General features: G+C 39.0%; 1 protein-coding gene across 1 annotated transcript in view; it reads right to left on the reverse strand.

The window, feature by feature from the left end:
• The window catches only part of LOC140229680 (uncharacterized), a 31,887-nt gene extending 15,798 nt beyond the window's left edge, over positions 1-16,089 (reverse strand). Inside the window, exons 1-5 of the mRNA XM_072309923.1 lie at positions 15,977-16,089; positions 5,018-5,137; positions 4,406-4,507; positions 3,372-3,600; positions 1,793-1,895 (exon numbers count right to left, since the gene is read on the reverse strand). Coding sequence (XP_072166024.1) covers positions 1,793-1,895; positions 3,372-3,600; positions 4,406-4,507; positions 5,018-5,137; positions 15,977-16,042 — 620 coding nt within the window. The 5' untranslated portion in view covers positions 16,043-16,089. The remainder of the gene's footprint in view (positions 1-1,792; positions 1,896-3,371; positions 3,601-4,405; positions 4,508-5,017; positions 5,138-15,976) is intronic.
• Positions 16,090-16,766: the final 677 nt, after the last annotated feature.

Below are 16,766 nucleotides of genomic sequence, written 5' to 3' on the forward strand. Positions count from 1 at the left end.
CTCGACATGCCCTCTTTTAAACATCGATATCTCCACAGCCGATTATTTTCATAAGATGTGTTACATATCAATTTAAAGCAGAAAGATTAGGGAATTTTGTCATGCAATTTTCAAATAATCGACCTCACCCGACTTTAGGATCATTTTGTTGTAGCGGGTCACATATTGTGCTGCCCTACTTTGGCAAAAGTAATCAAGTGACATTTTCATGGATATTAACTTTTTTATTGATTTGGCATATTTGAGGCATGCTCTAAAATGTATTTAACTGAAAAATCCAAAAGTTACAATTTTGACTCATTTCTGAGATATTCGGGTGGCAAAAGGAAGCAAGTGCACAAAATTGCATGAAAAAAATTGGCAAAAGGAAGCAAGTTACAACATCATGATATGACTGTCACTTGCTTCCCTTTGCAAAATCATTTAGATTTACACACAATCTAAAATACATGTACTTTGGCAAAAGGGAGCAAGTAACATCCTTATGATATGATTGTCACTTGCTTCCTTTTGCCAATTTTTATTTTCTTTTTAATTTCTATTACAAATCTATAATACTTTGGCAAAAGGAAGCAAGTATAACATTCTCATGATATGATTGTCGCTTGCTTCCTTTTGCCAGATTTTTCATGTTTGGTAAGAATCTGAAATACTTTGGCAAAAGGAAGCAAGTTACAACTTCATGATATGATTGTTACTTGCTTCCTTTTGCCAAATTAATTATATTTGCACACAATCTAAAAAACTTTGGCAAAAGGAAGCAATATACATCCTTATGATATGATTGTCATTTGCTTCCTTTCACCATTTTTTTATGTTTGCTACAATTCTATAATACTTTAGCAAAAGGAAGCAAGTAACATACTCACGATATGATTGTCACATGCTTCCTTTTGTCAGATTTTTCATGTTTGCTACAAATCTATAATACTTTGGCAAAAGGAAGCAAGTTACATAACAATGAGTTTCTATGGGAATATCAAAATTCTTCGAAGTGTCATAAATGCATTACCATATGACTTGCACGAATACCGACATTTTGTCTCATCACAAATCTTCATGTTGAAGGGCCTACCCAAAAACATATTTTCTTCATTTGTAGCATTTGTACTCGATGTCACTTGCTTCCTCTTGCCAAAGTAGGGCAGTGTGCATTCTACTACATTTCAATAATGTTTAATATGTGTAATAATTTATGGATTATGATTTTGATATAGTCTGTACAGTATATTTCTCAATGAAATAGGGTTTAGAATTTGAAGTTATTGACAGGTGGTTCAATTAATTTTCAGAATTTATTTCTTTTTGAAGTAGTTGATTCTTTAAATGGGTTTTGTATGTTTATTTTTCTATTATATGTTTACTACATGAAGATAATAGTTTGTATTTTGATTGAATGTATAGAATCTTACAACAATTTGAATACTGTAAAGTAAGATATTTTCTCAGCACAAAACTTTTGCAAATTGTTGCTGGCATTCAACACATAAAGTGTAGACAAGAACTGCACATATTTTGATTTTGCGAATCTTGCCTCTCACAGTATTTGCGAAATGAAAATGTAAGCAAGCATTCCTTGTTTTACAGTATCCATTTGATATGTCATATGTAATGTAATTTGTTTTCTTCTACATGTTCAGATTAATTCATAGTGAATGTGTGACAAAACCAAATCTCCATGCCTTGCTTTATAAATATACCTTGGACAAATAAAGAAGTGAAGTGAAACAAAATGAAATGAAATGTATGACTGCACATGTTGTACATGTGTATCTACTAATGCTTCTCATACCTAGGGTGCACCAGAATGCAGTCTCCTCCATACGAGGCAAAGATCATCAGCTCAGTTGGGCAACGAGAGAGTAATACAGAGGGCAACTTGATGCCTTTACAGTCTGTATATCAAAAATCAGAATGACAATGATTATGATGATGGTAACTAATGATAATTATATTATGACAATATTAACAACAATCATGATACCAGTACAAAAGGCATTAATAATGACAACAATAATGAAAATAATATAATGATAACGAAAATCATTATCATTATCATCATCATCATCATCATCATCATCATCACCATCATCATCATCACAGTGGTAGAAGCTTAAAGTTGCAGGATGGAACTTGATGTGATAGATCTTCACAAGACATGTTGTGATGATAGAGACAACAAGTGAGAACAACAAAAGAATACAAATTAATGATTTTATAGTGTTGTCTTGCACGTGTCTTACTTCCCATACAATTCAATGCAAATTTTGTCTGTTTTTCTTTCATTGCTGCTTTGTTCTTCGCTTACAATTCAACTTAACCGCTATTTAGGTAGATCATAGAGCGGGGGGGCTCCCAGGACCCCCTCCAGATCTCGACCGTCGACCGCGCGATCACGACGAAAATTAGCACACACATTGCCTATGATGTAATCTAAAGTATCACAAAGTTAAATTTTAAAAAAATTATCATTTATGCTAAATTATGCTAATTTATGCATAATGATGCATGAAATCAGACAATTTGGTATAAATCACTAAATAGAGCTCAAAATGGGCACATTTTTTGTGTGAACGTTCTTTTTAGTGTCCTGAGCAAATATGAGAAAAAAAATTTCTTAAGTATTTTATTGTTTTTTGAATTTCTTATGTATTTCTTTGTTTTTTCGACTTAATGTTTTTCATTGTTTTTTCGATGAAACTTGTCCGCGACATTGTTCCGATCAAGAAAATATGTTACTAATTGATTTTAATCAATAAAACGCCAAAATAATCATACTTTTATGAAATTTGCCTGTCAGCACAGTTTGCATTGAAATTGTACACGAATTCACGTTTTTGAGCAATTTTTGGTCTGACATGTACATACATATTTATGCGCAACTTTGGAATCACACACCCGGGCATTGCAAATTTGGTGTCAAAAGATGCGGGAGACTCAAAAGAAAAAAGTCATGAAACGTCGCGGCAATAGCTTTCCGCGTTAGCAATACATCGCGCGGAACGGCGAGGGGGGGGGGGCCTCGGAGCCCCCCCCCCCCGGCCTAGTTAGGGTTAAATAGAGTTTAAAAATTAAACATTGTACTAATTTGCGGTTGCTAGAGTCATGGTTCACTACTGCAAGGTTTCAATGTGCTGGTCACAGGATGGAAAGCAAAAAAATATTCCCCCCAAAAAAAACAAAACAACAACAACAAAAACACCACGGATCAAGACAGAACGTGAGCTGAGTGCATTTGCAGCCAAAACCGGGGCAAATTTGTCCCCTGAGCTATCCAATTTAAATGCATCTAAAATGCTGCTCTGTGCACGGCACCTAGGTATTGGCAATACAGAGAACTGGATACTAAACAGTTCACATGGGAAACTCACAAGGCTCGAGTTCTGCAGTCAGGAGATTGTAGGAGACACTCTCCGCCTCTTTCCTCTCCTCGACCCACACCAGTCTGTTGCCATGATGACGGCTGTGGGTGGCGCTCTTCACGCTGACATTGCTGCCGCTCGCACCCAGCGTGAACTGCGCCCTCTTCCTCCAGGGCGGGGAGCTGGAGTCTTGGGGGCGGAAGTTCTCGTAGACCTTGACCAGGCCATTCTTGTGAAACTGCACACATTATTAAAACAGAAGTCATTACACTTTTATATAATCATTGAAATAGGCAAACTAAACGATGTAGACATTGTGTATGCAGCAATATAAGACTAGTATGGTTCCCAATCAACAGATTTTTTGGCACAACAGAGTCTTTTCCACTTTGTAATTTTGATGAATGGTTACTCACTAGATTGAGCACAGTTGTTTTGAGAAAACAAAATATACACTGCAGTATGAAACTACTTTCCAAATTATATCACTTTTGCCATCTCTGCATAATTCCCGTCTGATTCCCATCTTTACTTACCATTTGCAGGGCACTTGTGTTTATAAGAAGTAATATTTTTTGCAAGTTTACAATCTGCAAATATCAGACAACTTGTGTAATAGGTGAAAATAAAAACATGACAAATAAAGTGTACTATATTACACTGTTTCATAAAAATTATATCATAAATCATACATGCACCTAACCGCAGCAGCGACCCCATACGGACAAATACGTGTTACAGCGCCCCGCGACGGGGTTAACATGCACCATTTCATTAAAATAAGTTGCTCTGTTAATAGCAACGGCTGCTGCAAAAGCAAGTGTCATGGTAATGGCAAGAATCCTGTTCCATGATTGGCTGTTGCTACAAGAAGTTGCCTTCCTAGCAAGAGTTGCTGTGAAAACATCTTTCATAAAAATAGGGCCCTGAAATAGGACACTGACTGTAACACTAACTGTCCTTGTTGATGCCTTTGACACCATTACTACACTCTGAAGTGCATTGATGAAAGATTGATCCTCATATCGCTGGCAACCACTTACCACTAGAAGAACATCACTGGTGTCCTTGGCAAAACAGAGCTGGACGACAGGGGACACTTTGGCCGACACCGTGAACTGCTTGGCGGGCACTGACCCTCGCACCTACAAATACGACCAGGTAAAGCACAGCAGTGATGCAAGGATGATAACAGGTGATCGATGCACAGATTAGCTATGCAAATATCTGTGAATTTGATTCCTTTCTTTCCTGAAGAAATGCCATTATCATGCTTTGGCGGTACACACAGTCCTCATGCTAGCATAATGAGTCCAAGTTGAAGGTAAATTACCATACATCACAACACAATACGGAAACCAAAGCCATGGACAGTCTATGCCTTATCCTTTTTCCCCAAAGATGGAAGTTTTGTCCATGTTCTGATACTTCTTATCTAAAACTTTTGCAATTTAATCTTAAATTTGATCTTTAACTATAATCCTGCAGATAGAAATTAGTCAACATTTAAGTATAGCACATTAAATCAATCATTGGAAACATACAATGTACATTGTGCTCACTGAAAGTTGTGCATGTTTTCTGTGAACTTATACATTCATACACTGATTACCCAGCCAGATGAATACATACACCGTGTAGTCTATTGTTTATACCTGATAGGCTCGAATCTGGGTCCCTCCATCCAGGGACAGAAAGACGTGCCCCTGACACCCCCATACGGAATGGATCGTCCTCTTTAGCACGCCCTCTCTAGTGAAGATAGCATGAAGGTCCTGTGGTGATGGAAGGGTGGTATCAAACAGAAATTGGTATTATATCCAGGCCTGTACACTAACCCATTTTTTTTTTTCTACTGGTCTGACCTGTCTGTCGAACCAGTAGGTACCCAGTTTTTCCATTTTTTATTGGTCCATTCCTGAAAATGTTACTGGTCCAACAGTGATTTTTACCGGTCAGGAACTGTCGGACCAGTGCCAGCGTGCAGCGCTAGCTGTTATAGCTACTATTTATTATGATGAACTGGTGTACCATTTTCTGTATTTTTTTAAAATCAACACACACATTCTTCCCTATTGGTGGATACCTTTGCAAGTCCCATATGATAAGTTATCCAACCATTATGAAACTCATCACAGAAACATACAGCTGTAAATACAATGTTTATACAGACACACACTCCTACAAGTAGTAGTCGGGAGTCCTACACATGCATGCATACAGACAAAGGGGCAGAATGGAACATAGAAAGGTACGGTTGTACAAGACAGATATTGATAAACAACCAGAAAGCCAAGCAGCAAGATCGATATATAGATGCATGTAAACAAATTGATTGATAAACAGAAATAGATTTATAGATTTTGTAGACAGATAAATAGATTGATCAATAGATAGATAGATAGATTAAAAAATAGATAGAGAAGGATAGATAGATAGATAGATACCTGTAGATAGATGGATAGATAGATAGATAGATAGATAGATAGATAGATAGATAGATATATAGATAGAAAGATAGATAGATAGATAGATAGACAGATAGATCTATAGATAGATAGATAGATACATGTAGATAGATAGATTATAAGATAGATAGAAAGATAGATAGATAGATAGATAGATAGATAGGTAGATAGAAAGATAGATAGATAGATAGATAGATAGATAGATAGATAGATAGATACATGTAGATAGATAGACAGACCAATGCTGCACTTTCATTTTTTATAGCAGGCATATCCAAAATGCATAGTAAATTGCTATGCAATATCACAAAAATTATTCATTTTTGATGCAGGTACTGACAAACTGATATTGACAATGAAAGGGATTATGCTACATTTTCTCTTTGAAGTGGGAGCTTTATAACTCTACAGGTCAAATGCTATACCGCTGTACTGAAAATGGTGCTGGGGGCTTTGTTTATATTTTTGTCATTGTTATGTGCTATGGGCATGATGTTTATTAAATCTAATAATTTAGACTATACTGGACAGTGGATTTTGACCTGTCTGATGCGTTTGCCATTTCGACAAAACACATTAATTCTTACCATGGCAACTAACATCAAATCCATTAACCAATATCATCAGTCCTGCTGTATCATCATCATCACCATAATAATAATCAACAAAATCATCATCACAAAAATTGCCAATATCAGTATCACCATACATAATAATCATCCCCATCATCATCACTAATATAACAGTCATCATACATGCTGTTCAGCTTGACATCCTCCAACAACATACACATTATATCCTACACGTATTACACTTTATCACGTGAGAAAATCACACCATTGGTCTTGTGAGTTCTGTATCATACTTTGGACGTTTAGCTCAAATGCTATTTATTAGGTTAACATCAAAGGAGTATAATAAGACAGTACAGTCATATCATTAACATTATGCACTGGTGTATTGTTGACGACACAAACATGAATGAGCATTCTACGCATTTGCGCAAAAGAGAAAACATGCAGGTCCTCAATCATTGTAACAATACAATTTGTAACACTTTAATCCATGTATTTAAAGTACCAAGTCTGTCTGTTTTAGTTTTGGAGAGCGTGCCCTCCCCCCGCCCCTCCCCCCTCCAAAAAAAAAAGGTAAATAATAATAATAATAAATAGATGAATAAATAAATAAACAAAATAAAAAATCAAACAAATGAAAGAAGAGTGTACCCCAGCCATCATCAAGGTATTTCTCTTCTTTCCAACTATTTAACCCGTTGAGGACTGCCTGATTTTGCTACAATACGCATTTCCAATAGACCTCTGCCCGAGTATACTCGGGACTTGTCCTCAACGGGTTAATTGGTTCAACACCAGACCTGCGCTCCAGAAACGGGAGGGATGGAAAAGCATACTTTGACTCTACATTTTAGATCAAAGTTTCAAATCAACGGGGGAGGGGAAGTGAACAAACATAATAGAGTGAGTTCACTGCAGTTGATATGACTACTACAGTGTATGTCGGGAGACAAAACATATGACACTCTAAATACATGTACCTATTGTATATACACGTACACAGTACATTGTACAATGCATCTAAAAAGTTGCAGATCAAGATTTTGGGTTAAACTCAAAATAGTTACATACGTATGTATACCTCTGAAACAACCTCATGCATTATAATTTATATGCATTGCATGTCCCTCTTCTCATGGCATACAGCATTTATAAATTACTGTATATCAAACTTTCCTCCTCTCTATCATGCACTACAGCTTGTTCATGTTATTTTTTTTTTGTACAAGAGTTTCCCATCTGACTTTAGAGGTATCAATACATAACAGGAGTTCAAGAAAACTGGATGGAATTGAATAAATTTCAAGCGATCAAAACATCACTGCATAATGACTTGATCTGATTTCAATCCATTAATAGGGGCAACTACACTTGCACTTCTGCTGGCAAGACTGCACGGTACAAAGAATAAAAAGCAAGGCATGGAGGGTCCTGTACTTCACCACGATTACACCGAAAGAAGTTTACAGGATGGATATGAAGACAAGGAAATAAATGCAAAGTATGATCATTAAAGTTATGTGTATGAATGTACCGTAAACCCCACACTTGTTTCATGCATTTTCCCGACTTGGGAGTGCTACATTGTATGCATCTGCAATCGAGGACTGCAGAAAGACAATGAAAAATAAGTAATTAACCTCTATTTATGTATGAGCAAAGTTTAAAGATTTACAAATTTTGAGATGACACAATACAATGCATTTTGGGTAACATATTATGTAGGCAACATTTTGGCATCAATACTCATATTACATGCTTTATGTTAATGTCAGGAATATCGGTCAACTCGTACAATTTGGGGAAAACAAATCAAATCTGAGCAACATATTTGCCTTTACAGACAACACAATGTCAAAATAACTTTAATAAGAATGTTCAGGAGTCTAACCTGAACAATGAGAAAAACAAGCACAAGTAATTTATCTCAATAAGTGCTGATCACAAATCAAGCTCCCTAGGCAACCAGAATATAGAAACGAAGATATGAATTACATCAATTGCAGATCATAGAAGAGAATAAATGTAGATAAATTGACATCCCACAACGTACTATAAACACATTCAATCATACGTGTATGTACAAGTGTATGCTACAAATTCTAACAGATAATAATTATAGTTTCATTGATATTCTGGGAGGTAGCACGCAAAGACTGTTAATGCCTCATTTTATGGGCAAAATTACAAGTAAACAGCAAGATTCAAAATCTTACCTACACACCTGCAGAGGAATGGGTATGAAAATCTTCATAAATATATACTGTACCCAGTACTGTAAAAGTGGAAATTTTTGCTGCGGTGAAATTTCCCCCCCATTTTGCGCAACCAGAAACTAGCCCTAAAAATAAAAGCAGGCGAATATTTTTGCTTGCTATATGTTCCAGTAGTTGATGTCTTGATCCTGTGGAATTATGCGAAACTCTTCTTACCCAGCCAAGTGCGTAAAATTAGTCGTGCGAAAATATTCACTTTTACAGTAATGTACAAAGTCAAATTCAGACATTAAGTCTGATGTCAAAGCCAAAACATACTGACAGATTGAAAGTGTGTTTAAATTTGATAGAGACGTTGATGGTCCAAATTGAGGTTTATGCTCCAGTCCCAACAGACTTGACCAAATAGGTTTGCTACATGTTTACTGTAAATAAAGTGGAAAACTTTTGCAATGTTGAAATTTTCCCACATTTCATGCCATCAGAAACTAGTGTGAAAATAAAAACATGCAAATGTTTTTGACTAAATGATTAAAATAATTTCCAGTAATTAATGTCCCAATGTGATTCAGCAAAATCAAAGACATGCAAAATTCATCTTACTCGGCTGAGGGTGGAAAATCATTCACAATGCAAAAATATCCACTTTTACATTATTACAAGCTCAAATATAGTAAAATGTTACAGAATACCATTGAAGAGTGTACTGTAAAAGACAAGATGGTTCCTGACGTGAAACTGGAGAGTGTTCCATGGCTTAACGGTTACACATTCAAAATCTCTCCCAGATGCAATGGCAGTATTCATATCAATAAGGCATAATTCATCATTTGCAGATGAAACAAAAACCCAGCATTAGTGCTTTTAAATATAGTTCTAAAATGTGAGTTAGGGATAGAAACAACCAATCTAAAAATTTGAACCAGTATAATCGATGTTAAGTATTGTTAAATATACAAAATGTGAACAATCAATAGTTATAATAAAAATGTTTCCAGACTAAACTGTCTACAGTTATGGTTTAATGAGAAAGATAGTGATATTATTGCAAAAAAAATTATATGGTAGGATGTTTTGTGATACAACTGACCTACACATATGCATCAAAAGTGTTATCTTGAACATTTTTTAAATCACTGCTCCCAAAGGTAAACAGGACCTTTAACAAATGCTGTATGTTACGAAGTCATTTGTCTTGGGGCATCACATTGCAAACTTGTGCATCAGTGATTGGGTATTGTAAGTTGCACAAAATGTAGTGATACATGTCTTGTATTACTGTATAAAAGCTACAAAAATTCTCCGTACAGATATTTTTGTGATTGAGGAGGTCACAGACATTTTCGCAAGATGTCATTTTCGCGAATCAACAAGAAGGCTATTGTTAATGCACTACTTCCCTAGCACATGGCAACATTTTTGCGTTTTGTTAAATTCGAAGTCTAACAGTGATTCACGAAATTCGTGAAAATTAAACCCTCGCAAAAATAACAGCTTTACAATACCACTATTTCTTTTAGAATTAAAAAGACAGAATGTAATTTTCTTCAAAACAGAACATTAGATCCAGGTATGTTTTCTATTAGGGACCATGTCATGGACAATGTAAATAAAGCATGGTGCATCCACAAAAGTTCTGTTAAGTTTTTTTCACCTCTTATAATTGGTAGCACATACTGAACTGCTGCCCCAACTCCGGTCATCTCTTCATTAAGTCTCTGCACTACAACAGTACAGTGTCATGTACCATGGCATAAGTATTGCAGTTTATTGCAAAATTGATGGAGGCAGGAAGTAGCCATCTCTATGGAGATTCTTAATGCTTTGGTGCAAGGTAACACCCTTGGCGCCAAGGGTTGTTATCCAGGAGTCATAGTTATGGAGGTGGAGATCCTTCTGCAAAGTTTGAACGGTCTCCGTCTCGACGTAGGGGGGAAGAATGGCAAACACGCAGCCTCCCCCTCCAGCACCTGTTAGCTTGACGTGCAAATCGTAGGCCGACGCCGATCGGCAGACATTGTTGATGGACGGGTGTGAGACGCCAATCACCTCCAGCAGTTGCTGGTTGATGTCCACGAGACTCTCCAGGCTCTGGAAGGCCACTTCTGAGTCTACCTCCCCACGCCCCATTGCTTCCAAGGTTCGTTCGCACTCCTGTGATATCTGCTCTATCGACTCGAGGATCGGACCGTAGATCTTGGGATATCTGTCATGGCGCTCTCGAACAGATGCCACCAGTACCTTTGTGCTACGAAGAACCTTGGTGTACACCAAAAGGACAGACAGCTGGGGCACATTCTCCAAAGGCGTGATGACTTTTGCCCTGTACTGAATAGCCCCACCATAAACACTGATCGAGTTGTCAATGCCCGAAGGGTTACCATGTATGATTCTTTCGCCCTCATATGCCCACTTGTTGATGAGATCGAGGTCCGCCTTGTCCCAACAAAAATCATTGTCACACGCAGTGGGACTTGCACTCACTGCTTTCACCATGGACAGCAGTCCAGCAGCTAGGCAGACCGAGAAAGCTGCCGATGATCCCAACCCTGCTCCTGGAGGCAGTGCAGAGGACACCGTCACCTCGAAGACTGGGAGCGTCCCACTCTTGCCGGCTATGCACATGTACAGGTACAGAAACGCCGCCATGGCCAGGCTCTTGGTGGTCTCGGCATCCCCGAGACCGAGGAACAACCGCAACCGCTCGGTCGTCTCCGGATCCGGAGGGGAAGGGCTGGTGATGTCACCCCTGAGCAAGTTTGGGAACTTGTCCTGCAGCTCACTGACATCCCAGGCCCCATCGAGGTCGATGTCCGGGAGATGCAACTGGAGCTTCCCCCGAAATTTTGGTCGTAGATGGAAGTACGTCCGGAGATTCAGTCCCGCAGCGAGGGCCCGCTTCCCATACACCACTGCATGTTCGCCGTGAAGGATTATCTTGCCGGGAGCGGAGATGAGAATGGAAGGTCCAGCAGCAGGCGACTCACATTGCTCTTTGGCAGCCATCTTGTTTCAGAGCCCAAAATGTTATAAGGAATGCTGGGAAATGAATGGAAGAAAGAAAAATCCCCTTAATAGCTGGATCACTCTTGAAGTATTACAATCACTCTCATAAATACCTATAAAATGTGGAAGTTCCACGAATCTGGCAGAAGTCTCTTCATAAGAAACTTTAACATTTAAAGAACATTTTACGCACAAGGAAAAGCAGTCTGCCATAAAGAAAAAGAAATTCAGTTCAATTCTTTTTGATTTGATAAATCTAAATTTGAAGGGGGAAAATAGCTTTTTTATCTCTCTATAAAGGGACAGATGACTGTCTGTTTTATCTTTCCTGAAATTCAGACCATTGTGTTCATTTATTGTCTGTCATTTAAATGTCTGCAAAATCATTACAAAGAAATAATTTTGTTTCTGAGTAAACAAAACCTAAAATCATGCACACATACATTGCATGTACGTGTACTGTACACATGAACAGTACTGTGCATGCTAGTAATTTGCACTTCATGAACTCTATTAATTCAAACTACTCACTGTATTTGCTGGACTTCTTTCCTCGGTGTTTGTCTTTGTTGAGACTACAATCCAATTTTGCCCCCTCTCTTTCCTCTATATTTTCCCAGCATTCCCAATATCTTACCTCCGAGCTCTGGAGATGAATTTCTCATTCAAGACACTGACATTTACTACAGTTTAGGAGATTTGGTTTTTATGGATGAAGGAACAATGTGCAAGTTGAATGCATGTGTTTGTTAAGGCTTGCGTGAGCAAAAGTTGTGAAAACCAAATTCCTATTTTTATTTCCATATCAAAAAAAACTACGTGGATGGCTGACACAAAGAAATTACACAAGAATCATTAGATTCCCTTTTCAGATGTTTATTATAAAAGATAATAAATATTGTCAGCTATTGCACAAATGAAACGTGACATGATAATTGGTAAAGTGACAATCTGACATGTTGACGTAGAGTATAGATCTGACAACCACCACAACAGTGATACTGTAATTAGCAGAGCAGAGGTGTGTTAACATGCTAAGCAAGAGTGGCACTGTTTATATAGCGGAAGGCCGCCGCTAGTATAGACTAGATCTACATGACAAACTCACGTGTGTATAAGTAGAGTGTATGTGATAAAGTTCCGAATATGAATATGAGTTCCTGGCGAAGTCTTTGTCTGAACGCGATTTTGTCGTGCGCACGGAAGTTGCGGCTATCGCGATATGACGTGACTGGAAAGGAAACTCGTGAAGTAGAAAATGATGTAGAGTAGAGATGAAAAGGGGGTCTCGGCAGGCGGTGATGAAGTCGATAATGATGACGATGACCGCTGGAGACGCTTAAAGATGCGACGCTCCGTACATGGTGGGACTGAAAAGTCAAGACGGAGGTAGGAGAATGATGTTGATCTCAACCAGCGACTGTGGGGTCGTCGTGCCGGGAGATGTGATGTCTCGACGTTCGTAAAACAAAAGTGCTGAACGGAGAAGAGAAAGGAAGGATGTCCCTGACTGACGATAAACAGCAAGACCGAAACTGCAGTGTCTCTGGACCGGAACTCTGGTAAGAATGCAGAGTCTACTTCTGCCGGTAGGAAAACCTCAGCTGGTAGGCTGCCGTTGAGTGCAGAATGCACGAAAAAACGACTCAATCGCAGTGAAATGAAGTGTGAGAAGCTTGATGTGCTCGACGAAGGTAATTGATGCGAGAGCGTAGAGATTGTGTCTTGACTCGAGCAGGATCGAGGTGCGAGTGATTTGAAATAGCGTGTCGAATGTGTTCGAGAACTGATGTTACAAACATGCGCGTGTTGAGATGCGAAGTGAAATATGCAAATAGGTACTAGGGAACTTTACGCGTAAACAATAACTGTGATTGGATTTATCACTATCAAAAATGAATATTAAAATACGCCCATCTACGCAATCTAGACCTGACCGTGAACTGGTCTAAACCGGAATGAGAGGTCAGCAATTAACTAGGTCGGCAAGCTGACATGAAATTTTCAACTCTCACTATCCGAGGCTGGGGAAAATTTCAGTGAAAATCAACGATACATGTGGATACAAATACAAGAAGTAGCGATGCCGCTACAACAGTATTCATATCATCAAGTTCTGGTTTTTCATCCTAATTGTATTGCAAGTTATGAACTTTACTGAGTATTTCCTCTTTGATTTCTACAAAGTTTGAATGTAGCTGTTACAGTAGCTGTAATCAAACTCAAAGTTAAATGTACCAAGAATAGAAAAAAGAAAACACTGAATATAATTCAAAAACACAGTGTATAGTAAAAAAAAAAGCTCTGAAAATTTCGAGTTCAATCAGGCCGATTAGGTCTAGGTGAGGCAGCCCTGCATTGAGCAAACCCCCTGGTGCTCGTGTTTTGATGGGTCACTGCACATTGGTTGATTAAAAGAAGAATTACAGAAGTGAACCGGGGGCCTTCATGAGCAGCTCACAATAGGCCGGGGTCCTCATGAGCATGGCCGGGGTGGGCATGGTCGACTATTAGGCAGGGGGATCCTTGGTAACATGAGCGGGAGCACCCCTTAAAACAGTTTTCCCAGACTGAGACCCGGGTCCAGGAAAAACAATTTACATATATACACTTGAACAAAGTTAATGTCACAAGTCGAAAGGTAAATGTTACCTTTTAAGTGCCAACCCTATGGCCTAGCAAACATAGTACAAAATTTTCTATTTTGGCTAATAAGACTTCTCTAATTATCAATATTGGATGTCAGCAATTGTGCACTTAAATACTGCCCTATATTATCGTTGCGAGATTTTATGCGAATCGAGCAGTGCATGCAAATTTGAGTACCTGTCAGGCACCGCAGGTTCGACAGCATGTCTTCCGGTACTGTACTGTGTAATGTGTGAGATTTCGCGATGGAATGCCGTGTGTATACGATGTGTCAATGTGTGTGTGTGTGATGAAAGCACTTGTGGTACCGGTATGCCACATGGTTGCTCTAATGCCCTTCCCTGCGCGGCGTGGCTTGATCCAGTGCGAGCAGAGACAAATGGGGTGCTGTGCATAGTTGGCACACAACGGAATGCGAGTGGTAAACTTTCGTCCTTCAATCATGATTTTAAATGAATGAATGCTTCGTTATAATAACACTAATTAGTACGCGGCCTTGGCGAAATTATTACAATAATTAAAAAAAACCCACAAATTTCATCCCACTTTGCCAGTCTCTTAATGTTTATATCATTTACACAGTTGCCATTTTACGAGCCCGACCAGATGCCGTGCAAAGCGCCAAGCACGCACTTGTGAACAGTGGCAGGACTGTGTATAGCTACCAATTTACGGGCAGCCATTTACATGGACACACATACACACACACACACACAAGCCTTACCTGCATCGTGCGTGGTAACTGGTTTGCCCGATTTGTGATGGGGTCGGATCAGGATGGATGGAGGATTGAAGGCATAAATATTTATGTTTTTCTTTTTTGTGATGAGCTGGCGTGAGCTAGGAATCAAGGATGTTGAAAAATGGAATGTATTTAATCGCAGACTAAACGACTGCCAACTTTCTCACACTTTGTGCCACGATCATTGCAATTTTCTGCGATGCGACATCGATCTAACATTAGGTCTAAACAGCTCTAGATCTATAGCTCCTGCAGCGCAGAGCAAAGGCACGGGATATCGCAATTGCACAGGGTTACACTTGACTAGAAATTTCTAGTGTTTGATGTGTCAGCTCGATCCATGGCATAGAAGCGTGGTGAGTGAGGCGGGCTTTCATTTCTAATTAGGTGATTAGTAACCTTATCACTTGTCAAACGGCGTTCCATACAGCCAGAGAAGCTTGCCAGCTGCTCAGTGCGTGGTGGTTCATGGGGTGATTGGGATATCACCTTTGGCTTTGGCCTTTGCATACAGCAAATGAGGTACCGATCTGGGCCATAAACACCAAAAAAAGTGCACATGCTTCTTTTGTTGACTTCGTCCAGTCCTGCATGTGCATGTTGGAGAACTCCAGTTGCTTTGCAGAAATGTAACGATAGTCGATATATGAGTCTAACGTAAATACACATGCCGCATCAAAGCAGGTAACAAAGAATAGAAAAGACAAGGTGCAAGGAAGACATAAATTTAGAGGTCTAACGTTACAACTATAGCCAATAATAGGTCTAATAACAACACTTACAAAGTTACACATACATGTTCATGTTAGCATAGAATCTAACGTATACAGTTTCTAGAGTCTAACTGTTAGACTAAGTTTACTACTGTAGTAGGATTACCTCGAACGGTTAGCAGATTCTAAGCTTCTAAAGAAGTTACTGTGTGTAATTTAATTTCAGATACGACAACGTTACTCACTTCAGCGTGATCGAACTGGTAGCACTCCCTGATGTCTTGAAGGAAAGCGATGCTATCTGCAGCCATCGGGATCGGGTGAGCGAAAGGCGTGGAATACGATTGGACAGAGATCAGAAGTCACTGAAGTCGGGCTCTCATTTCGTCGTAGAAATCATAATATGGCTGGCTAGTCAGCTAGCATTCGGGCGACAGTTTCCAACTGTTGCAGATGACTCAAACTAAAGCCTAATTCACTGAGTTGACTGGCTAAGATTGTGTACGATCTCGACAAAGTGTGCTACACATCGTTAAGATGTGGTGGCATTTGTACAGCGGAATCGACTGTACATCAAAGCATGCTACATTTTAACACGTAACGATACGATCAAGGCTGTCGTGCATGCTCTTGGCCCATCCCCTTTTGGCCTACAGCGAACGTTGAGGGCAGCAAAAGGACACGGACAGAGCGGGTAGTCGGTGGTAGGTACCACTGAGATCAGTGGTAGGTACGGACAGAGCGGAGCAACAGAGCGGATCCCTCATATCGAATCTGTATGAATGATGTACCGCTAATATTATCTTTATAGAAAAAAAAATCCTTTTGCATTCATTCCAAATAAACAAACTTACAAATTCACAGGAAATCAAATTTTTAGACCAAACCTAGACAACATATCAAAGCCACTTCCATGCTGTCATTGTCGGAGTTGATGGGGATGTACTATGTGAAATGCCTAAAATATAATACACTTGTAGATTTACTTTTGCACAAGATTAATTCTTTTCTTTTTTTTTTTGCAGACTGCTCAGT

The sequence above is a fragment of the Diadema setosum genome, chromosome 6 (genome assembly GCF_964275005.1).
Source record: "Diadema setosum chromosome 6, eeDiaSeto1, whole genome shotgun sequence".
NCBI lineage: Eukaryota > Metazoa > Echinodermata > Echinoidea > Diadematoida > Diadematidae > Diadema > Diadema setosum.